The sequence below is a fragment of the Drosophila navojoa genome, chromosome 2 (genome assembly GCF_054131105.1).
Source record: "Drosophila navojoa isolate 15081-1374.11 chromosome 2, UAZ_NAV_1.0, whole genome shotgun sequence".
Taxonomy (NCBI): Eukaryota; Metazoa; Arthropoda; class Insecta; order Diptera; family Drosophilidae; genus Drosophila; species Drosophila navojoa.
The window spans coordinates 5,591,080-5,613,936 of record NC_142890.1 but is presented as its reverse complement, the minus strand read 5'-3'; the positions used below and the strand labels follow the sequence as shown (position 1 = coordinate 5,613,936).

The 22,857-nt window shown below is 41.0% G+C and overlaps 2 protein-coding genes across 3 annotated transcripts; one reads left to right on the top strand and one right to left on the bottom strand.

Annotated features, from left to right (window-relative positions):
- Positions 1–3,211: 3,211 nt before the first annotated feature.
- On the top strand, positions 3,212–5,811 carry LOC108655887 (alpha-tocopherol transfer protein-like). Its single transcript, XM_018107715.3, has 5 exons — positions 3,212–3,579; positions 3,646–3,753; positions 4,913–5,057; positions 5,326–5,539; positions 5,616–5,811. Exons 1-5 carry the CDS (start codon positions 3,305–3,307, stop codon positions 5,768–5,770), a joined length of 897 nt encoding a protein of 298 aa, XP_017963204.1. The 5' UTR covers positions 3,212–3,304; the 3' UTR covers positions 5,771–5,811.
- Positions 5,812–5,836: 25 nt separating this feature from the next.
- Positions 5,837–15,232, bottom strand: Zmynd8 (Zinc finger MYND-type containing 8). 2 transcript variants are annotated; one of them, XR_016196178.1, is made up of 11 exons: positions 14,959–15,232; positions 14,567–14,834; positions 13,042–14,069; positions 12,807–12,973; positions 12,653–12,734; positions 10,704–10,884; positions 7,998–10,645; positions 7,025–7,882; positions 6,741–6,964; positions 6,441–6,630; positions 5,837–6,331 (listed from the first exon to the last, which is right to left on the bottom strand). XR_016196178.1 is itself a non-coding variant. In XM_089256241.1 (9 exons), the coding sequence occupies exons 3-9, from the start codon at positions 14,050–14,052 to the stop codon at positions 6,737–6,739; spliced, it is 5,175 nt and encodes a 1,724-aa protein (XP_089112367.1). In that variant the 5' UTR covers positions 14,053–14,069; positions 14,567–14,834; positions 14,959–15,232. The 2 variants fall into 2 exon arrangements, 1 of the variants encoding a protein (XP_089112367.1); XM_089256241.1 differs by lacking the exons at positions 5,837–6,331; positions 6,441–6,630 and having other exon boundaries at positions 6,737–6,964.
- Between the last annotated feature and the right edge of the window lie 7,625 nt (positions 15,233–22,857).

The following is a 22,857-nucleotide window of genomic DNA, read 5'->3' as shown; positions in this document are numbered from 1 at the left end:
ATGAGTCAGACAGGTCGCCGCGCCAATTGAAATGGATGAGCAGAGCGCGGGAATGGGGGCAGCGGCAGGGGAACAGGATCCGTTGCAATCGGCAACAATTGTTGAGAAATGCAAAACCAGTGGCCAAAGTAACTGGACAGCATTTACAAGTGGGCGGCTGTGGGAGGTGGGGCATGTGGGGGTAGGCGTGGTCGATGCGACAACTTCATTTGTCGCCACGGCCAGCGCTGGGGCATACAACGGAAACAACAACAACAACAACAACAGCAGCAGTAGCGGCAGCAGCAGGGGGCATGGCAGGGAGCGGGACGTGCGGGGGCAGGCAAGCAACTTGCGGCACGTCGCCGGGCAAATTGAGGTTAAGTAATGCAGTCAAATGCGTGAAAAATGGCAAAAAGAGCAAAAGCAAAAGAAGCTAAAGCAAATGAAGAAGAATCAGCAGAACAGCAACTGGCATTAGCACAGGGGAGTGGTAGGCGGAGATGTGGGTAGGTGAGAACAGCCGTGGCAGCCGAAGGGGCTGCGGCTGGGGCTGGGGCAGGGCAGGGCCTTAAAAGGAGGACAAGAGCGTTCGCTCATGCGCGCAGCCCAAAAGCCAAGCCCCGAAATAAGGAGCCGCATGTAGGATCCGCTGCGTGACGGCGACTTGAAACGAGACACGTTGCCAGCAACAACAACAATAAAGTGAGCTTTGTTGGTGAGTGCAAGACTGCGAGCTACCCTGTAGGCTGACTTGAGTTGACCTGGAACTCGGTTCTACTTGTTGCCTGCGATATATAAAATTCATAGAAATTGAAATCAAGTTAATGAGTTTTAAGTTAATAAATATAAGCCCTCTTCTTTTATACTAGTTTGTTATGGAACTAATTTTTATTATAATCGAGTACAGAGAAGTTATCGATTCATTTACCTCTAAGTAATATACAATATAATCAGAACTATTTCTGATGACAAAAATCAAGATTAGATATTAGATTCAGACATTACATTTATTCGTTTGTATCTACGTATAAAACGATCATACCCTTCTTTAAATAAATTATCTGTATTTTTTACAGGGTATAGCTTGTGATGTTGTCATCATCGTGGTCTGCGCGCATTCCTGCAATTGGTTTTTGGGGTCAGTCGAGTTTGGCTGGTAGCAAAAGTGACTCATGTCAGTCACAAGTCAAAAGGGGGCTTACCTCTAAGACCTGCTCACTCTCTCTCTCTGTCTCTCTCTCTCTCTCTCTCTCTCTCTTTGTTGCTGCCCCCTGTTGAATTGTGGTAATTAATTTTTGGCGAGGCACCTACATAATGTGGCTGACACCATGGCCGGCACCTGCGACTCGATCCCAGAAACTGCAAGGCCTCATCCGTTGGCAAACTGGTTGCAGTTGCCGTTGCAGTTGCTGTTGTTGCTTTTGGTGTTGCCCCCGTTGGTTGCAAATGCCGTTTGCTCTTTACGCGCAACTTCTAATCCGTTGGAATTTCAGACACGCCAAACTGGCACACCGACTGACGTTAGACACTGTTTGCAGACATCGAGACAGGTTCAGCTAACGCGGCTGCTGCTGCTGCTGCTGCGGCTGCAGCCGAGTCGAGTGGCATGGCAGTTGGGTGGCACGGCATCTTGGTGGCATTGGCTGCTGCCAAAATGTCAAGAGTTTGTCTATCACGGCTGGGCAATTTGCATGAAAAGCGCCCAGGCCAAGAGGATTACAACTTTTGCTTGCATAAGAAATTTGGTAAAGTTGCCACTTAAGTCAGCTCGGATCAATGGGTGGGTCTAAAGAGTTGACCAACATTGTTAGGGCATATATAAGATCAAATTAACTCGGCTTTAACGTGTTTCTACTCTCTGTTGGGCATAGTAGATTTGTTTGTATGTATGTATATCTTTAGAGTCGTTTTAATGGGCACCTAAACACGCAATATCATTTAATTGAGAAAGAGAGAGAGAGAGAGAGAGGGACAGATACAAATGACTATTTAAATATATGTACAGTAGACTAAACTGAAGAAGAGAGAAGCATCTTGAATTTACAAAATTATTCTATTAATGTTATACATATACATATATATCATATAGAATATCTTTTATACATTCTATTGGGATAATCAGGCATAAGACTATATTTTTTCAAAGAGCTCTGATTGCTTTTTTTTTAAGTTACCCTAAAAACCGAACGTAAGTAGCTCTAAACTATAGATGTCCCTCATATTTATTATGATTTATATGTCTATCCAATAATTTAGAATCATTTGAAATACTTGCCCACTGTTTCTGCTTTACTCTATATCTACACTCTATCATGGCATTAAAGTTAGCATCCTCATTGCTTAAGCTCCCTTGGCTTGCCTTGGCTTAAATAGCTCAACTAAAATTAATTGCTTATCCTATGTTAATGAGATTCACAAATGTGAGCTATAAAAATGCCATTAAATTAATCTTCAAAATTCATTAACTGGCATACATACTAACATACATAAAAACATACAGATACGCATGCATATATACACATTTTCTTTATATATTTAAACAGAGCACTTTTATATGTATAAGGTAAATATCAGTATCAGAAAAATATATACATTTTTCTATTATTGAAAACTTAATTGATCTCCCACTTAATTTATATATGACTAATGTAGTTAATCTCATTTAGGATTGAAGGCATAATTCATTAGAAAAATAATTATTAATAGTCTGTATTTAAGAAAGTAAAATACTAGTCAGTGTTTAATGACATAGGGCACTTAATTTTCGGACACGTCTTATCTAATGCACTCAGGCGTTACCATTTTCAAATCGAATGGGTCAATTGCAGGGAGCTAAAATGGCAAATGGCACGCGTTTATATTATTTTAATGGCTTATGATGAATAATAATAACAGCACAGCTCAAACACGAGTGTATGTACATATGTGTGTGTGTGTGTGAGCATTACGTAACTGAAATAAAAGTAATAATAGTTGTCGAGAAAAACTTGAATTTTCACGCAAGTGAAATGAGCGGGCAACTAGCAAAAGCCAGTTGCACTTTTCTCAAACAGCAACAACAACAGCCAAGGAAAAATCAAATTTGCCAGGCAGCAGTAGCAGTCGCAGCAGCAGCAGCAGCGGCAGCAACAGCGACGCCGGCAGAGGCAGCCACTGCAATGGGGAACGCGCAACCAGTTTCACTTTGCGAAAGCAAAAACAGTTTTAATTTCAATTTCATTCGAGTGCCGAGCGTTGCTGGTGGAAAACGCAGATCGCCAAAAAAACCTCTTCGCAGTTCAATTTTCCATTATCAAAGAAAAATCATCTTATATACTGAAAGATGAAGCTGGCCGATCTGGATGAGCAATATAAGCGCTTTCCGCAAATCAAGCGCGAGGAGATGCGAAAATTTGTCGATTGGATACATGCCCAGCCGCACTTCTCCCCCCAATTCTCTGAGGGGGAGGCGCTGCACTTCTTCCATGCCTGCAAGTACAGCATGGAGATGGCCAAACAGGTGCTGGAAACAAATCTCACGGCCCGCACTCACCTGGACGACTTCTTTGTGAATCTGGATATCGAGTCGCATCAACTAAAAAAGGCCATGAAAACGGTGTATGATAGATCCGATTGAGTTATGTGTTTTGTTATCTATAATTCATATATGTATATCACATGCAGTTCCATTGTTCCACTGCCAGGCGCCACACCTGAGGGATACCGAGTCATAGTGGGCAAGCTGGAGGATCTGAGTGCATCCAATTTCAATTATGCCGATGTCATGAAACTGTAAGTACGAGAGATAAAGTTTAGCAACAAAGTTTTTTATGAAATACCATGGGAAAAATTGAGATAAATGTAGTTTGTTTATACTTTGCATAAATATATGATAGAGTGATGAAAATATGAGATTTATATATTTGTTATATGTATCATATAATACTTTTAGAAGAAAATACATTTTTCATTGCATTGGATGATACAAAGACTCTCTAACACCCTACACGATCGATTAGATTAATAAATTTGAATTAAAAATTTTACTTGAGCTTCCAGATGATTCTTGCATAATATTGCTAATGATTAGATTATATGAATGTCTATGTTAGACGTATATATTAGGGAATGCATATTAGTATAATGGTATTGCCAAGAAATCTTAATTGATTTATTCCACTGTCAGAAATGAAAATCTCTTGATTACTAATCCCAGTATTTGAAATATTCAATTATAGTTATGAATGCTAATAATAGCAATTAGGGAGTTACGCGCACTGAAATGTTGTCAGTCATAATTATGACAGGTGCAAAATAGGCTTAATAAACCTACGAGTCAAAGCTCAAAGTGTCTTAAGTCAGAAGCTAGTGAAAACGTCAGAGCAACGACTGAAAATATTAAAAACATGCACGCAACACGCCATGATCAGAGACACAGATACATTTGCTGGGTGCACATACAGATGAGAAGGCATAGATATATATGTGGATACAGATAATATATACAGATACATACATATGCAGGCATACACACACAGATACATTTGTTGTGTCTAACTACAGATGCAAGCATAGATACACAGTTATGCGTAGATATAGATACGTTTCTAGCTATAGATACATACATATATATCTCTTCGCATGTATACAGTCATTGATATCATATTTACCTACACAGACTTACATTAAGATACATTTGCAAACAGAGATACAAATGGCAAGTCTATACACAAATACCAAACCTGATAGTTAAGGAAAGAGTCGGAGACAGATACATTTACAGGCGGAGTTACAGATACACACGCAATACATACAGATAAATTCTGTCAGATACATGCGAGACAACAGTTTACAGTTTAATGATTGTTAATTAAAATAGAAAACAAAAAATGATAAACGAATAATACACATATTGTCATGCATGATGATCCGCTCAATCTGTCATTTGCAGCTACTGCATGGTATTCGATTATTGGATGTACGAGGATGGCATACAGCCGGGCCACGTGATCGTCATTGATCTGAAGGGCTGCTCCTTGGGCCATGTGGCACGCATTGGCTTGCTGCAGATGAAGAAGTTCTTGTTCTATTTGCAGGTGAGTGGAATACAATATGTAAATATATATCATATATGTAGTATTCTGAATTATCAAAAGCGTGATATAAGAATATAAATAGATATTTGATTTCAATATTAACGTGAGCATCTGTTTTAAAAACCATTGCATACTTTTGAGCTTGTTTTATAATTCTGAGATCCAATATCTAAGATCTAACTAAAAATATTTACTTCTATACAAAAATATAACTGAATAAAAACTATATATTATATATATTTGAATCTATATCGGCCTCTATATTTAGGAAGCAGCTGCGATACGTCTCATCGGCTTTCATTTCATCAACATTGTGCCGTTTATGGACAAGATAATGGCGCTAATGAATCCGTTTATGAAAAAGGAACTGACCAGCATACTCTACTTGCACAACGATATCAATGAGTTCTTTAAATTTGTGCCGCGTGAGATGATGCCAAAGGACTATGGCGGTCCACTCGAAGAGACCAAAGTGGCAAGGGGTAGGACTGCAAATAATATAAATATTGTTACATATACAAATATACAAATGTTTATCATCTATATTGTCTTACGCAGAATTATACTACAACAAATTGATAGATGATCGCAAGCAAATGCTGGAATTCGAGACGCGACATCAGGTGAACGAAAAGTTGAGACCGGGCAAGCCAAAGAACGCTTCCGATTTGTTTGGCATCGAGGGTAACTTTAAGAAATTGGACATCGATTAATATAAATTAGATTACAAAAACTGTCTGTCCTTCGATTTTTGGTGTTTTGTTTAAATAAACTTAAAGTTGTTTTATGATTGTTGGAACATGTCTTCATTTTATTCAGCTTAGAGCTATATTCTAGTCACATACTTATGAACTTAGAGTTATATAGATTTCAAGGTTTCTTAACGAGTCGATACATATGATGAATGTACAGATGCCTTCGCTTGGCGTTGACTCCCGATAGATGATCTTATGATAATATAAACTATTTAGAACTACAAAAATAGTTGCCCATTGGGTGAAATTAGAAATTATTAGTAGATAAGTCCATCTTATGGTTATATATACTGTACATGCTATGTGAGCCATGTTTTAATATTACAGCAATTAGCGTATATATGTAAATATATGTATATAGATATATCTATATATATGTATACATGTCAGTAAAATATATCTTGCCTTAATTCTAGGTAATTTTTTGTCTTAATTGTAAATTTTTATTCAATATGTATACAGCTTGTGTTAAGGTTTGTAGCTCTCGGACCCGTCAACTGCACTCGAAGTAATTGTTACCTAATAAAAAAAGACAAAATAAATAGTTAAAAATTGTAATGGAATATTATTGTAATAATAATGTATATACTGAAGGCAGATTCTGGATATGACATACACTGCTACCTACTTCCTTTAATCGACAATCTATACCATTCTGATAGAGACTGAACTAAGCATCATTCCAATTCGCCGACGTATCTTGATCAAATTTATATTTAGAGCATTCACAATTACTTATATGGAATCCCTGCTGGAATGCTCTCTGCAAGCTTATACAAGAAGAGCTTCACTGCTCAATACGTACTACATGTATAAGACTTGTTTTACGAGTAAAAAAAAAGTTTAGTTATGGATGCCAAGTCAAAGTCACACCATAAATATATATTTTTATGGTCTTGACTTTACGATCTGTAGAGCTGTTACTCACTGTTGAAAGCCGTGATTGATTTGGTTGTGGCGCATTGCCTGGGCGTTGTTGTTGTTGTTGCTGTTGTTATTGCTCATGTTGTTCATATTGTTGATGGGATTGTTTGCATTGCGCGTACGGCTGTTGCCTTTGAGAGAGCCTCGACTGGTGGACTTTGCCACGTGCTTCTGATGCTGCTCCGTAATGTGTCCGAACTGCGCATTGTTGGTGACCGTGATGGGCAACTAGAAAAGTGGATGATGCTGATTAGATGAAGAATTGCAAGTGGCATTAATTCAATTTACGGGTATATTGTAGCGCTGCACGGGCAGCGGCTGCGTTTGCTTTGCAGCATAGTTGAGTTGAGTGCTCCGCTGGTTCGTCATGATCGTGTTGCCCAGATGGCTGGTTGTGGCGGGTGTGATGAGGGTGACTGGAGTGACAATGGTGCTGCTGTTCGGGGCGGGCATTGTGGAGGGCATCGAGACGGGTCGCAAAAATGTGTTGTTGGGCAATTTGAGCATCTCGGTGGCGGCGGGCGGCACGGGATTCACTAGCGATATCATCGGCTGATGCGTCCACTTTTTGTTGGGAGGGCCCACAACGGAGGTTCGATTCAATTGCTGGCTGGGAGCTGGCGTCGTGCTGGCCATTTGCTTGTGCTTGCCCCGACCTGTCACTTCGGGCTGCGCCTGCACCTGCACCTGAACCGACGACTGCGCCTGCACTTGTGGCTGCGTTTGTGCCTGCGCCTGCACCGTGGATGCTTGGCCACAAGTGGCGGAGTGGCGCTGCCAATGCATCTGCTGGCAGGGATAGTCACAGTAGGCGGTGTTCCAGCAGCAATAGAGGTGAGCCTCGCGCATACAATTCGCGCACCATTGCTTTTTCTTGGCCTCCTCCACGGCTCGCATCCGCTCCAGCGTGCTATGCTGTCGCAGTTCGTTAATCACCCGCTTGTTCTCCTGCTCCATGGTCTTGCGCATCTCCGATATCATCATCTCTGTGGAGCGTTGCAAGTCCGCAATCTGCCGCTCGTAGTGCTGCTTTATGCGCTCGTTCTCCAGCGTCAGGCCAGCAATCTTGGCCTGCAGCACACTGGGCTCTCCTCCAGCTAGATCGCTAAGCGTGTCCTCAATGACCGAGATGAAGTAATCCGTAATCTGCGTGGAATTATATGTGATTAGCATATTACAAATTGATTGATTGCTAGAGTGTTTGATTCATTCACTGATGTAGTGATTGATATACCGTTACACACAACTGAACGTAGCTCACCTTGTGCGCATTCTCCTTCAGCTTGGTGGAGAGTGGTCCAGCTTGTGCTGGATACAAGTTGGAGCCATCCGATTGCAGTGGGCCGCAAGGCCGCATCGTCAACTTGGGTGGCCCAGAACGCAGCAGCAGCTCGCTCAATGCGGTCGCCAATCCCGGCGTAATAGGTTCCGCCGGAGTGGACTCACTAACCAGGGTATCACTGGGCAGACCATTCAGAGCGCTGGCCAGCAAGCCAGCCGACTCTGAACCACTGCCCACTGGCCGAATCGTGGCCGTTGTCGCTGTGGTTAGCCCCGCCAGTGGTGGCGGCGGCAGCGAGCTGTTGGGAAATGTGGGCGGAGGTGCTGGAACCGGCACAGCCGTGATCGAGGTCATCACATTTGTGGTTTGCAGCGTATTCTTGGAGACAGCTCTCAGCGGTGGCACTGGTATGCTCATCAGACTTGCATTGTTGAGATTGCAACCACTGCTACTGCTGCTGTTGTTGCCAATGCTGCTGCCGCCAGCTCCATTGGTGCTGCGCGGTTCCATGGGTATGACCACCATGTTCGACTTGAGCAGGCTCGACGTGGGCGTGGCAGCTGGCAATGCTAGCACGGACTGTGGTGCTGTCTCATTCAACGATTTATCACTCTTCACGCGCAACGGCTGACCCACTGCCTGTTGCAGCTTGGGCGAGGATTGTGGAATTGGTTGCTGAATGTGGCTTGACATGGATGCAACAGACAGCGCGGGCGAGGCCGGTGCCGGTGGTGGCGTTGAGGCGGGTGACTGCGCTGCCGCTGGCAATGGACCGTGAGGCACGCCTCGCAATGTGCCACGTTTTGCTGTTTGAGCCGCCGCCGTCGTCGTCGCCATCGCCGTCGAATCAGGGAATTTGGGCGCCTGTTTCTGACTCAATCTCTGTATGGTGGTGTCGCCTACGAAGCGCACAAAGGTTTCAGGCGTGGTTGTAACTACGTTTTGCTGGGGCGTGGCCTCTACAGAGCTGACTGCGGCAGGCTGCGCTTCTCGATTAGGCAATGCAGGCAGCTTTGCAGTCTCATTTTGATCCGTTTCCATTTCCTCCTCGCTGAGCACCTCTTCCTTGATCTTAACTGGCTCAGAGGCCTCAGCAGCTGGTGGAGCTTCTGGTTGTACGGGTGGTGCTGCAGCCGGCAGGCTGATCTCAGGCACTGGCTGTGCTATTGGTACCTGCTGCTCCTCCTCTACTGGCATTGGCTGTGTCGCAGCCACAGCTGCTGTCGTAGTTGCATTGGGCGTCTCCTCACTTTCCTCTGGCTCAGAGAGCACTTCTTTTTTGATTTCCACAAAAGGCACAACCTTACTAATGAGCTGTTGCTGCTGTCGCTCCACTGCACGCTGTCTAGCTATGGTCTCATTAAGAGCAGCTGGCTCATTGGGCTTGGCAGGAATCGGCTGTGGTTGCGGCTGCTTCTGCTGCTGTTGTTGCTGTTGAGGCTGCTGTGGTTGTTGTTGCTGTTCTTGAATCTGTTGCTGCTGCTGTTGTTGTTGTTGTTGATCCCTGGGTATCTTGGTTATGGTTACGCCTTGCCGTCTGCGCACCAGTTCCACCACCGACTCAACACCTTGAGTCGCTTCAGTTGAGCTCGACATAGTTGGAGCTGCATTTTCGTTGTCAACCTTGAGCAGTTCCGTTTCCTCTTCAGTTGGGTCTTGTTCCTCCTCCTCGTCGTCCTGGCGTTCGGATGCCGGGGCTTTGCGTGCGTGCTTTGCCCGTCGCTTCTGCTCTGAACTGGTGCCTGGCTGGCTCGTCTCGCTGCTGGCATCACTGTGTGAGTGTTTGCGTTTAATCATGGGCACTTGCTCCCCGGTGACAGTTGACGAAAGCTTGGCTAATGTCTTACAGGACTCCAGGGATTTGCGCTTAAGAACCACTGTGCAACCACGAGATTCTCTTAGTGCATCGCCAGCTCTCGGTATCACTTCATAGTTGCTGCTCTTCGGCTTCGAGTGATCGCTAGTCGATTGCGGCGAGGAGGATTCAGCATCGTGGATTGGTTTTTTGATGGGGCTAACTGACTGATCAGATTCATTGCCCGATTCGGTTGCCTTAGTCTTTTTCACAATTGATAATTTGTCGCCGGCTGTTTTGCGAATGAGGAACTGTAGCGGCGTCTTGTTGGCAGGCGCCAACTGCCTGTTGATGACATCATTGACGCCCGGCATCATTTTCTCCAGCTGCTGTTGCTCCTCCTGCGGATCGTAAGGCAAACGATATGGAGCATAGTTGAAGGCGCCAATTTTATTCTTTATATGCTCAATGTGCACCTCCACCTCCCGAATGCACTCGGCCAGATCTCGAGCGGATCGTCGACTCGTCTGCGTATTAGGATCTTGTGCGGAATACAAAAAACAATCCTTGACGGGCACGTTGGCACGATCGTGTTTGCCAAAGAAGCGTACATTAACGCCTGCATTGGGACCACAGCCCATAGCCTTGGCTGGCCAGTAGGGAAACCCTTTTAGCTTGGCCCACAGCAGCAAATGCGGCTGGGTGCACACCTTTACGAACCACTCGTCACTGGAGTTTGCATTCAAATAGCACTCGGCGCAGGTATCTATCTCGTTGGCCTCCTGCCGACAGACCTTGACTACTGCCTTGGAAGCTTGCTCCACTTTCACATCTGTTTAAGAATTAAATGAACAATACTTTATTAAATTACAACAATTGATGCCACTTACCTCCGTAGTCCAAAATGAGTGCATTGTGCTGCATCCATTTCACCTCGCTGAGAAACTCATCTGCGCTGTGAAATGCATGATTTTTTATGCGTTCCGCTAAAGATTCAAAGCTCACCGGATTGGCAAAGTATTTGCTGTAACTATCTGGCAGTACATCCTGTGGTGCACGCAGTTTGTGTACCTGCAAAATGAAATTAAAACAAAAAACAGTTATTTCATTTCCGTTGGCGCGAACCGTTTTCAAAAATATTGAAGAAGTAGTAAACATGTGAACCATATTGGTGCAGCAGCAGTAGCTAGACAGCTGAGCAGCAATTCGCCGCCGCCTAAGAGAGCCGCGGCGAAGAGAGTGGCGCAATTTCTATTGTAAACAAACAAGTTTGACAAGCGAAGAGCGGGCAGCAAAATCAGCAAGAACAGCAACAAACACAGGCAAAACGGAGCAGAGCCAGACAAATGCCAGTATGTGCGCACACACTCCAATGCACGTGTGTGTGTGTATGCATGTGACTTGTGCGTGTGTGAGCGTAACTAACCTCAAATTACACAGCAAACGTAGCTGAGGCGGCAATCCCAGGCAATAATATTGCGCCATTGACGTCGCCGCACCACCACCTCTGCTACTGCTGTTGCGCTGCTGCTATTGCTCTGTGCTTATTTCTCTGCTTCTTTGATTTGATTTTGTTTGCTTCCTGCTGCCATTCACACATATTCATGTACATACATTTATGCTCATACATAACATCAGCTAATATGTGCGTATGTATGTATGTATGAATATACATATACATATATGCAGGTATGTGTGTATGTATTAAAGTTAATTTGTCTGCGGTTTACACTTGTAATTGTTTTTAACGCTCATTGCTAGCTAACGGCTCAAACATTAAATTAATTAATTCATTTCTCGCACATTTTATGCCACAAAGGCAGCCCAGTGGGTGGGGTCACAGCATTAATTTGCCACTTTATGGAGTGTTTTTGCTCGAGTCTCTGCTTCATGTTCAAGCATAATATTGCGCTCATCAACAACTACAAATTAAATGCCCCAAATTATGATATTCAGCTTTAATAAAGTCGCTTAGAAATGTGCAAAATATAAATGGAAAATTTACTATTCCGCCTACAAATTTAAATTTGTTGAGAAGTGAAATTAATAATCAGAATTTTGATTTTGCTAATTTTTATATTGTGAAAATATTTGTACATTTGAGTAGAATTGATTTCTGTCTGCTTTATAAGAGTTTCATACTACCTACATACATACATACATAAATAAACAGAAATCTAATTTGAAATGTACGTGATTTACAAAGAATGTTTACAAATTCTACAGCAATATATTATTGTACTTACATATGTACATACATACATACAATATGTATTAGGTTATTTCCAATTAGTCTTCATTACAGTTTCAGCTGTTGCGCTTAAGAAAAAATCCCTGTCTTTATCATTACATGCGAATATATTTTATATTGACAGGAGAAGAGGCGAAATGTCGCTCAGTTTAAAACTAAATAAAAACCCAGCAAAAGCGACGAGAACAAGAACGAGAGATTTCAGGTATCTATACGTTTTCTTAACGATAGAGCGAGAGAGAGGAAGTGAGGATGAGAGAGAGAAAGCCACCAGCACCGGCGATGGCAACGAAGAGAGTGCGCAACTGAAGACCTACATACACACACAAGTACATGTGTGCGTGTGTGTAAGTGATCGGCTCTCTATGTAATTGCGTTGTGTGCGTGTAAATATTTCGCATGTTGTTTTCAAAATGACAAAACGAACGAATGCTAAACGAAGGCAGAGATAATACAAAAATGCGATCGGTTACGGAAAGCGAGTAATCTACATGCTTGCATACATGTTTTCATATTTATAAATGTATGTGTGTATATATGTAATATGGTATGTACATATGTATGTACATATGTATATGTATCACTCACCCCGCGCACAAGTTTCATGCGCTCCAGCGCATACGCTAGCAATTGACTGAGCAGATCCACGGATACATCATTACGGCGTGGCCTTCAAATGGCATGCAAATAATGGGATATTAAGCAATTGATACCTGATTAACGAATATGCTAGAATATTTACCGCTTGGGTGCGCTATCGATCAGCAGACATTCCGGACATTTCCAGGAGCTGTCGAATTTCGTGGACGCAGGCCGCACACAATAGGCGTGGAAAGAGCGTAGGCATTTGGAACAGGGCATCAGAGAGCCGCAGCCGCGGCACTTCCAGCAGAAGGGATCCCAGTTTTTCTATAATTTGGAGGAAAGAATATGTTATTGTGATATTTGTACGTTTTATATATAATCGAACGGATTACCCTTGGCGGCGGCTGCCAAATCTCATCGAGCCTTTTCTGCAGCTCTTCGCGTGCATCGCCACTGCCCCCACCAACAGATCCCGTAATCTTGGTGTCATCTGTGGCATCCGAGAATGTGGATATATTGGGATCCGTATCCGCCGTGGAGCTGGTGCGCCACTCTCCACCGTCCGTGTCCGCCTCTGCCTCTGCCTGTTCCAATGGATCGATTCGATGGTGTTCAGATCGCAAATGGCCACTGCTCCGCGAGACGGTCTTGCTGCGGGAACGAAATCGTCTTCGGATGCTGCTGTTGCTCTCCTCCTCTGTCTCTTCGTTGGCGCTCAGATCGGCCAACGACTCCTCGCCAGGATCGCAAGCCATCGAATAGTTGCGCCTCTTCTTTGTCTGATTTTTGGGCAGCTGTGTCGTGTGCTGCCAGTCCTCTACAGAATCCCACATGGGTGCGGGGATGCTCTTGCTGCGCTGCAGTGTCTTAGTTCTACTTTTTGCGGCGCTCTTCGTACTGGGCAGTGTGCTGGACAGACTGCTGCCACCTGTCGAAGACTGCTTGATTAGATGCTCTGCAATGGCGCGAGACTTGCGGCGCTTCATCTTGGCGCTATCGGAGACGTAGCCGGTCAGCACCTTGGACTCATTGTGAGAGCGCTGCAGGGCAATCATTTCCTTTGGTACGCGCACCTTCACCTCCTGCTTGGGCGTCGATGTGCTTGTGGGCTTCGCTTCGCCTTGATGTGGCGCCACCTTGGTCAGCTTCATTGTGAGCGATGCATGGCCCCCAGCCGCTGCGGCTGTCTCCTTCCACGCGCTCGAGTTGGAAGAACTGCTGCCATTGGCCGAGTCCGGAGGAGAGCTGACAACATACTTCAATCGCTTATTGGGCAATACGTCCCGCTCCTGGGCAGCTGTTCCTGCCCACAGAGTCGGAGGCGGGCTATCAATGGCCGAGGTCGCCTCATAGATGGGCCGCGGTATCGACTTGGTGCTGTCGTCGTCGTCGCTGCTATCCATCTGCACTTTGTGATCAGCTAAAATTACATACATACATACATAAGTATTTATTATAAAAGTAAGAAAACTGGTAAGTTGTTCAGGAACAAATATTTTAACAATTGAGTACAATTATATAAGCAATTGCATCACAAAATTAGTTGTTGAAATTTAAACTTTTTGTATTTTAGTTTCACTGATCGTCTGACTCTAATTAAATTAATATTAGTAGTATTTTATAGCTTCCATTGAAAGTTCAATTCGATCGTTTCATTATTATTTTGTATAAATATTTTGCTGGCTAGGTCAATTTGTAGGTACTAAAACAACAGACATAAAACAGGGAAATTATCTCCCACGCTTGAGCATAATCCCAGTAATATTTTGGGCAGCTGTGCAAAATTGAGCAGCGACGAGTTCGTGGATTCGCTGCTTTGCAAACGTGCCAGCTAGACGAAGAGAGCGCAAGTATTTGTTCCCCTTGGATGGGGAAGGGGAAAGGGTAATGATTTAAGGAATAGTGAATGCAACTCACCAGGACTTTGCAGTTAATATCGTTGCATGTCAATATACATGCATCTGTATATACAAATATGACTGTGTGTGCGTATCACTGTATGTAATTTTTATTGGTAGAAAAATCTTGTTTGATTTTTCTGTTGTTGATTCCGCTTTGCTTTCACGCTTGTCGCGCGTTCTGCATTGTTTTCTCTCAGTTGCTTTTTCTTCTGCTGTTGTTGCTTGCTGTGTTTGTGGTTTCCACTCTTTTGCTGCTGCTCTTGTTGTTGCTGTGGTACGTGCAACTGCAAAATATAGACATGATATAAAAAATACATCCATTTATTATGTAGGGGAATTTGTACATACAGGCAAATGCATTTTGTACATAACATAAGCCCTGCACATTTTGTATATGCGTACACTTACCTACACACATGCATACATACATACATATGTACATATGCAGACGAAGCTATAATAATTTGCTTTACCAATATTTTTATTATCGTATTTAGCTGATTTTTAGCTCATGCAGTTGAACGGCTGTGGCTGCGAATACCTTATCGATTCCTAGTCAATTATATGGTGTATTTCTGAAATTTTCTTACAATATTGTTGACTATTTCAATTTAGTTGCGGCCGCACTAGGAAAAAACACCAAACTCAATGCGTCGTCGGCAAAGTGACTGAAAACGAATTCGCCGCAATTTCGCCCGTGTCAGTCAGATGTTGACGCTGCTTACGCTCATTTTATTTCTCCATCCCGCTCGCTCGCTCCCCTACTCTTTGCTGCGTGCCGTTGCGGCAACTCTTAGGCGGCTCTCTTAAGCGCAATTGTGTGTCAATGCGGTGTCATTTGGCTTGCTCATCATTGATTATGATAATATATTAAAAGTACATACATATACACACGGACATATTTGTTTGTGTTTATACATACATACATACATACATGTATCAATTGTAATATGCGTGTAAAATGTACATATTCTGTACTTGTTTTTAGATATAAAGACAATTTAGTTTAGTTAACAGATGTTTGCATGAGTTAGCAAATCAACATATAAATATGTACATATAGACAATGTACTTACACATATAATATTTTGTGATATATAAAGTATTATACGAGTTATTTATTGAACTTAGCAAAGAAACCACAAAAATGGTATTTTACATTTATACACATATTTACCTAAGTATGTACATGGTCGTAAAAGTTTAAGTTCTACAACTTTTTGGCTTTTATAAAGATATTTTTTAAAGAATTCTAAACTTTATTTTTGGCTTCATCAATGCTCTAAGTTATTGTCTCTCCAATTTTATGCTTCAGACATATCTATATACTACTATATATATGTACATATGTACATTTGTATATAAAAACTCTACAAATATTGTATTACCAATCTAGAGCTTTGGGAAATTGTTAAGCGTCTCAAACCCCCAATTATTATTACTTTTGTTGTTACTTTTCTGGTATAGCTGTTGCCATAAACAATCGACGAAATTTTGACAGTTCTGCACAACTTTTAGCATCATGAAAAATCAAATAAATAGAACAGCTCTCATATATTCATGGCAAACGATGGGCAGGGCCCAAAGGCAAAAGCACAAAAAAAAAAAAAAAACATTTTGCCACATATAAACCCATGCATAAAGGTCGAACTAAGTGGTTAGCTGTTCAGTCCCATTCTCAGTCGACCCCTATTTCTGGCATAAATACATGCGAGACGATGTTGTTATACAAGATGTGAGTGAGATGTGTGTACCTGCTGCTACATGGGCCAACATGTCAATGAATGGAGATTACGAACATAATTTGTATTCCAAAAAATATCGAAAACTGTTCCAAAACAACAACAACAATAACAACAACAACAACAACAACAAATAAAATAAAAACTTACTCGGCGCGCCATTTTTATTGGAGTGCAAAGAAAATGGAACGAAAGTATATTTGGATTGCATGGAATTCGTACTGCTGGAGACTGGAATATATGTATGTATATTTACTATATCAGTCTAAGGTTTCCTTATATTAATAATATAATATGTGGCCATTTTAATAATTATTTATATTTTGCTTTTATCTAGTTGATTCACTTATTTTCATTGTTTATACCACAACTATTGATCTTCGAATTTGTTTTAGATCTATCGATATTGTTATATATATCTATCGGTATAATGTATTATCCTGTTTTAAACATTTTTTACACATTGAGAGAAATATATATTTACAATCTGAGTTCCTTCTAGTGCTAGGTGTTAGTAAAGTCCATTTAACTAACTCAATTGAAAAGTCCAGTAGAGCATGAACACAGTCGGATATGCTCGTTTGCAATATATTCTAACGTTGATTTCTGTTTGTTTTGTGTGTGTGTGTTTTTTTTTTGTGCATGGGCAAAGTTTGTTTTTGGTTTTTTGCCTCTGCTGCTGGAGTGTTCCTTGGGGAGCAATTGGGTTAATATTTGCCACATAAATTTGCAAGCGAAACACTTTAATCAATGCTCAATCGGGGATGAGTTCTGAATGCACCTTTAAGCATAAGCTAAAGGCATATTGATTCGAAAACGAAAACAAAACTAAGCCGGAGGCATGCAGCTAACCACGTGTCTAGAAAGGGACAGAGATACAGAAGGAGAGAACGTAGAGAGCACAGGGTGCGAGAGGGATAGAGAGAGAGAGAGGGATAGGGTAGGGCTGCAAGGACTGTCAGTTATAACGTATTGCATTTCATTTTGTTGATCTTCGAGCTGCAGGCAGCTTTCGGCTCGTAACGACTTGCATAATCGCTTAAATGGAATTTATAGAAATCCTAGCTGCACCTGAGTCCTAAGCGGAGCAGGCAAAAGAGTGACGCACAAACAGAAAAAGAGAGATGGCGACATGGAGAGTGACAGAGAAAGGGACTTGAATACAAAGGCCACGCTGCTGACACTCTACACACAGAGAAATTTGTATATTGAATCCAAATCGATTTTATTAGATTTACATTCTGTTCTATTTGTATTGGGACTGGGCTTGGGCTGGGCTGTTATAAATTAGCTTAACAAACAGTTTTTGAGGGATTTATATAGGCAAAGGTCTGCTTCCAGTTGAACTGATTACAGAATGAGCATTAGATTTTGCCTTGAGCTCGATTGTTTGCCACTGGATACTCCATTTTCGTATTATTCTATGCTTACGTTACTTGATCTATAATATAAATATAAACTTGTCGAAATCTTGAATGCATTGGAATTGCATAAAGGAGAGGAATTATTGATATTTAAAGTTAATTTTGCTAAACATTTTTTAATAATGTAATTAAATTTTTTTTATGTAATTTAAAAATAAATTTACAGCTAACTTGCTTTGCAATTTTTGTTTTTATATAAGCTCAATCTGCAAAATATTTGTTAATAATTTGTATAATTTCATCTTTGTTCAGCAAATACTTAATATATTTTTCGCAAAGTGTAGTCATTGCCAATTATTGAGAGCTTGCCAAGTATAAGGGCATACTATATAGCCAGAACGAGTAGCTGCATGCACCTCTCTCTTTCTCTCTCTCTCTTCCTCCTCCACTGCTGCTGCTGCTTTGGGGCGGCACAATGTAACAGGAGCAATAACTGTTTGGCAAACAGATTTATTTTGCAGCCTCTTCATTGTTGCCAGCATCCCTCGTCCTGCTGCTCCTGATTGCTGCCTGCTCTTGGCAGGCGCCTCCAGCTGCACCGCCTACGTCGCCCGCTCCTTTCAAATATTGGTTTCTAAATTTTCATTGCCATTGCGGGCAGACCCAGGCCCAGGCCCAGGCGCAGGTCCTGACTGTTGCAGCTGCACCGACTGCTTGTTTTGGCCACATTCTCTCGCTCTTGGCTGTTGGCTGCTGGCCGTAGGCTGCTGGCTGCTCCGTGCGGTGCAGTGCATCATTTTTGCATTAGAAAAGTGCCTGCTCGCTGCTGGCTGTAAATAAGCCAAACGTTACGACTGCCCGTAACCAGTCCCTGTCCCTAACCCTATCTCTGGCTGAATTCAAGTCCAACTCTAACTCCAGCTCCGGCTCTAGCTTCAAGTTCCCGAGTTGCCAGCGACTGCTCCTGTTGCGGCACCAACCGCAAATTATGCTTGTCAAAAATGAATGTTACATTCGTAATGTAAATGGAAAATGGGTGGATAGCAAAAAAAAACAAAAAAACCGAAAGAATGAAAAGGTGCAGGAGGAGCTTGTGCCGTTCACTGTGTGGGCGGGTGACTGGGTTTGCCTGTGTGGGCGTGCACATATAGGTTTTTGCGGTTGCAAACGGTACGTGCTCAATGCGTCGAGAATCTCTAGAGGAAGCGCAGCTAGCGCAAATGAAGCCAAGGCATTGATGGGCGCCGTCTGTGTAGATGTGTGTGTGTGTGAGTGTGTGTGTGTGGGTGTTTGTATGTGCTTAGGTGTATCCTGCTCTGACTGACTTGGTGGTTTGACTTTACCGCAGTCACCACAGCGGCAGCAGCAGCAGCGGCGTCATCAGCTCCTGCTGCAGCAGGAGCACCGGATGCTGGCGGCATTTGGAGGCAGCTGCTCGCAACTTTGACTAACTGTGTTTTGAGTGCATTAAAATGAAAATGTTATTACTCTTTCGCTCCGCACGCCTCTCTATGCGCTTCTCAGTGGCGCCTTCTCTCGACTGTCTCATTATTGCCACATTTGATGTCTGCGCCACATGGTAACGGCGGAGATTAAGCATTAGAGAATGGGACAGCAGGGGGGGGGGGAGGGAAAGGCATGTTTGAAATCCTTGAAATCGTTGCCCAAATACGTATCGAACGGAAATTTCAACACACTTGCTGGCTGTTTGAATTTGATCAACAAGTGAGGACAGTCGGAAAAAGGATGCGCTTTGCTCAGCCAAATTATGCAGATTAGCCCAAGGATATGCATAGCTTTGCCAGGATATGCACAGCTCAGGAAGTCGCCAGTTGCAAGCGCCATTGGAAAGACTAACAGATGCGTCAGAAGCTGCAATCGATTTGCCCACTCGGCAGCTGAGCCCCAACCAAGTAGCTCTTGTTTATCGAATCAAGCGATGAGCAACACATGCATATGCAAACGGAAGATTCGTGGAAATGCGTGAGTTTTCCTCACAGGCTATTAGGCAGGTAGGCAATTACGAGCCCTTATCCATACAAATGACGTTTTCGTATTGCCAAAAGTCAGTCGAGGTCGCAATTTCTCAGGCTCGCGTAGCGGCGCTCGCCACAGGCGTAATTATTTAAAGGACTCTGGCATCGAATTACCACCAGAGAGACCTTCCTTAAGTGCTCAACTAAGGCACGGCATAAATAAGAGCGCGGCCACCTAATTCCTGTACTGGCCAACATATATCATCATTTAATCATAATTCTAAGTTGCTTACTGCTTAATTTCATTCCGGTTTTATATTTCAAAGCCATAAAATATGCTTTAAATTTAAATTTAACACAAATTTATTGCGTATACGCAATGTTCACATTGTTAAGAGCTGCTTTGATTACGAGAATTTTCGGTGGAGCGGACTATCTAGATTCATTACCAGAACATACTCCACAGAGACAATAAATTGTTAAAGCCATTCAGTTGTGCCCGATACCCAGTAGATCGATTTGTGAAAGAGGGTAAGCTATGCTAGCAATATCTGAAAGTAATACAAAAGTTGACAATGATATGAATGGTAATTGGTAATTGAAATTGGTAAGAACTAAAAATAACATTGGGAATGCCAAAAATGAAGATAATATTCATATTGATGATATTGATTAATGATAAAATAGATGGAAATGATTAATGGATAAATTGATAATTATAATGAAAGTTAATGATATTTAAAAAATAGAATAGATGATAGCTTTATTATGATAATATTACTGATGTAAATGACAATAATAATTAGATTCACAATGCGAATAATAGTGATCAGAGTTATGAAAGAACTAAGTCTTATATTATTAATTCTTTATCTACATACCTCACTTTACAGGGTATCTGCACGTCAATCATTCGCGCCTGTTCCAAGCCAACAATCGGCAATCAAAAGTGAATAAAAGTGAGCACACATGTAATTTAGTTTTTATTCAATTTATTTCATATTTCCGTTCGTGTTCATTGTTATTATATTAGTATTATATTTATTTATTCCATCTATGTTAATATAGTGTGTAGTAAAGCTTGACAATCTATACCAAAGAATAATGCTATCTTCATGTATGTGAGTTATACATACATACATATACATATATTTATTTATATAGATTTATTTATATAGTATATATATATATGTGTGTTCTTTCATTTTTCAGTTTTTGGCAATATTTTGTCATGTTCTCTCTATGTGTGTGAATCATGATTTTGTTCTTGTTTATATTTTTTTATATTTTCTTATTCAATTTTATTTTTTTGTAGTGTTTTTTGAAATGTGATCAAAATATTTGAAGTCGTGTCTAATGTGTAAATGCATTCATATTTTGTAATTTGGCTAGAATTTGGAGTTGAAATACAAAGATTTGATCAATTTTTTTCTTGTTGTTTTTCTTTTTTCCTTTTTCATTTACGTAATTCGAGCATCGAGCGACATTTGCAAAGGTAAAAATATTGTACTACAATTTTGCAATTTGAATTTATTTGCTGTAAGTTGAATTTCCTCATTTTTCTTTATTTTTATTTTTGTAATTCATTTTCCTTTCTGTTGCATTCTGCATTCTGCATGTTTGCGTTTTGTTTGTGTAATTGCATGCAACGTGGGAGTTCAGAGTGTGCACTAGAGATGAGAGGGCAGCGTGACACGACTGGTGTGAGAGAGTGACCGATATGAGTCGTAAAATGTGGAGCATTATTAATGTAAATTAGAATTAAATTGAAGGCAGAAAATTAGACGTTAATTAGAATTCAATGTAACTTTAAAAGGTCTTAGAAAAGTTTTTTTTTTTTTGTCTAATGTCTGAAGCAATAAATGAAACTATATATAAAGTAATCTTAAAAGATCTCAGAAAAACATTTTTTGAACTTGTAATAATTGGAGAATATTAAAAAATATTCCATAGAAATATTTTCTGTTTATCTTATCTAAAGTCTGGAATAACCATAAATGCAGCAGCTAAATTATAAATGTTTACGTAAAAAAATGTATCTTATATAATACTAAAATAAATTAAATATATAAAAATTGTATAAATATATTTGAAATATTTTACAAAAACCTTTTATTTATATATAGTAATTGAAAATATTTACATATTTCTATCTTAAAGAAATCTTAAAAATAAATTAATTAATGGTAAACTGATATACTCTTCTATCCAAATATAATTGTGGGTCATATTCGGTTCAGCTTTCCGAGTGCGCTTTATTGCCTAGGTTCTCGTGTCTAGCCGCATGCCCTCGTGCTTAGGCTACCTCCTTATAAGCGTTACGCGCTCATCTCTAGTGTGCAGCTCATTGGCCTTCAATGTGCTCGTATACGCATTGTGTTGTTGAGCTGATTCCATTTGACTATATAGAAGGGTATTTGCTGTATATGTATATATGTATGTATGTGCGCTGAGCGAACTAAGAACGTAATTAAAACTATATTTGTAGCATACGCAATGCCCCTCTCTGTGTGTGTGAGTGTGTGTGTGTATTTGAATGTTGACGTTTACGGAGTTTAGCTGCGTTTGACTGTTCTGTTTGCATTCTGGTGGTTAGCAACACTTTTTAATTAGTTGAAACGATTTCAAGGAACGGGGGGGTAATACAAATCTTTGCTTTTACAAACTCAGCTCAGCTATATGTATACATACTATATACACAGTCATGCAAGTAAAATAGTAAATAAATGTATTTGTATGTGATGTGAACCAAAAGCTAAATATCAGTTCCATGCCTTATAGAGCCACAACAACAATCTGAAGCAAAAACCAAATACTATATATTTGTATATGGTAAAATAAAAAATCTCTCAGCTATACACAGAGCTTATACAATACTATATACGTGCAGCAGCTATATGTATATATGTATATATAAATATATATGTATTTATTTTTTGAAGCTTATCGAGCATCTATGAGAAGGGAAAAAATTCGCTATTTACTGACATTTATCGCTATTGATTTTTACTCATTTATTATATTATAATTCCTATTATTCTTATATGATTAATTTTTTTTTGTTTTGCATTTAATGAGCAATTGTTTGTTTTTCCCATCAAAAATCAAAAATCCATTTGAGCATTTTCCCATAAAATACAAAAAAATAAATGGGGGGAGTCATTATGTGTGTGTGTTTGGTTTTTGGAGCTGTGTAAATATTTGCTTGCATAGTATATGTATATG

Bases quoted from the DNA above. Each gene is read 5' to 3' on its own strand.
- LOC108655887 (XM_018107715.3), top strand. From the start codon at position 3,305: ATGAAGCTGGCCGATCTGGATGAGCAATATAAGCGCTTTCCGCAAATC. The intron at 3,580-3,645 runs GTATGATAGATC...TATCACATGCAG, and splicing joins AAAAAGGCCATGAAAACGGT to TTCCATTGTTCCACTGCCAG. The intron at 5,540-5,615 runs GTAGGACTGCAA...TGTCTTACGCAG, and splicing joins AGAGACCAAAGTGGCAAGGG to AATTATACTACAACAAATTG.
- Zmynd8 (XM_089256241.1), bottom strand. From the start codon at position 14,052: ATGGATAGCAGCGACGACGACGACAGCACCAAGTCGATACCGCGGCCC. The intron at 12,974-13,041 runs GTAATCCGTTCG...TCCAAATTATAG, and splicing joins TTTGGCAGCCGCCGCCAAGG to AAAAACTGGGATCCCTTCTG. The intron at 6,965-7,024 runs GTAAATTGAATT...CCACTTTTCTAG, and splicing joins TGCAGCGCTACAATATACCC to TTGCCCATCACGGTCACCAA.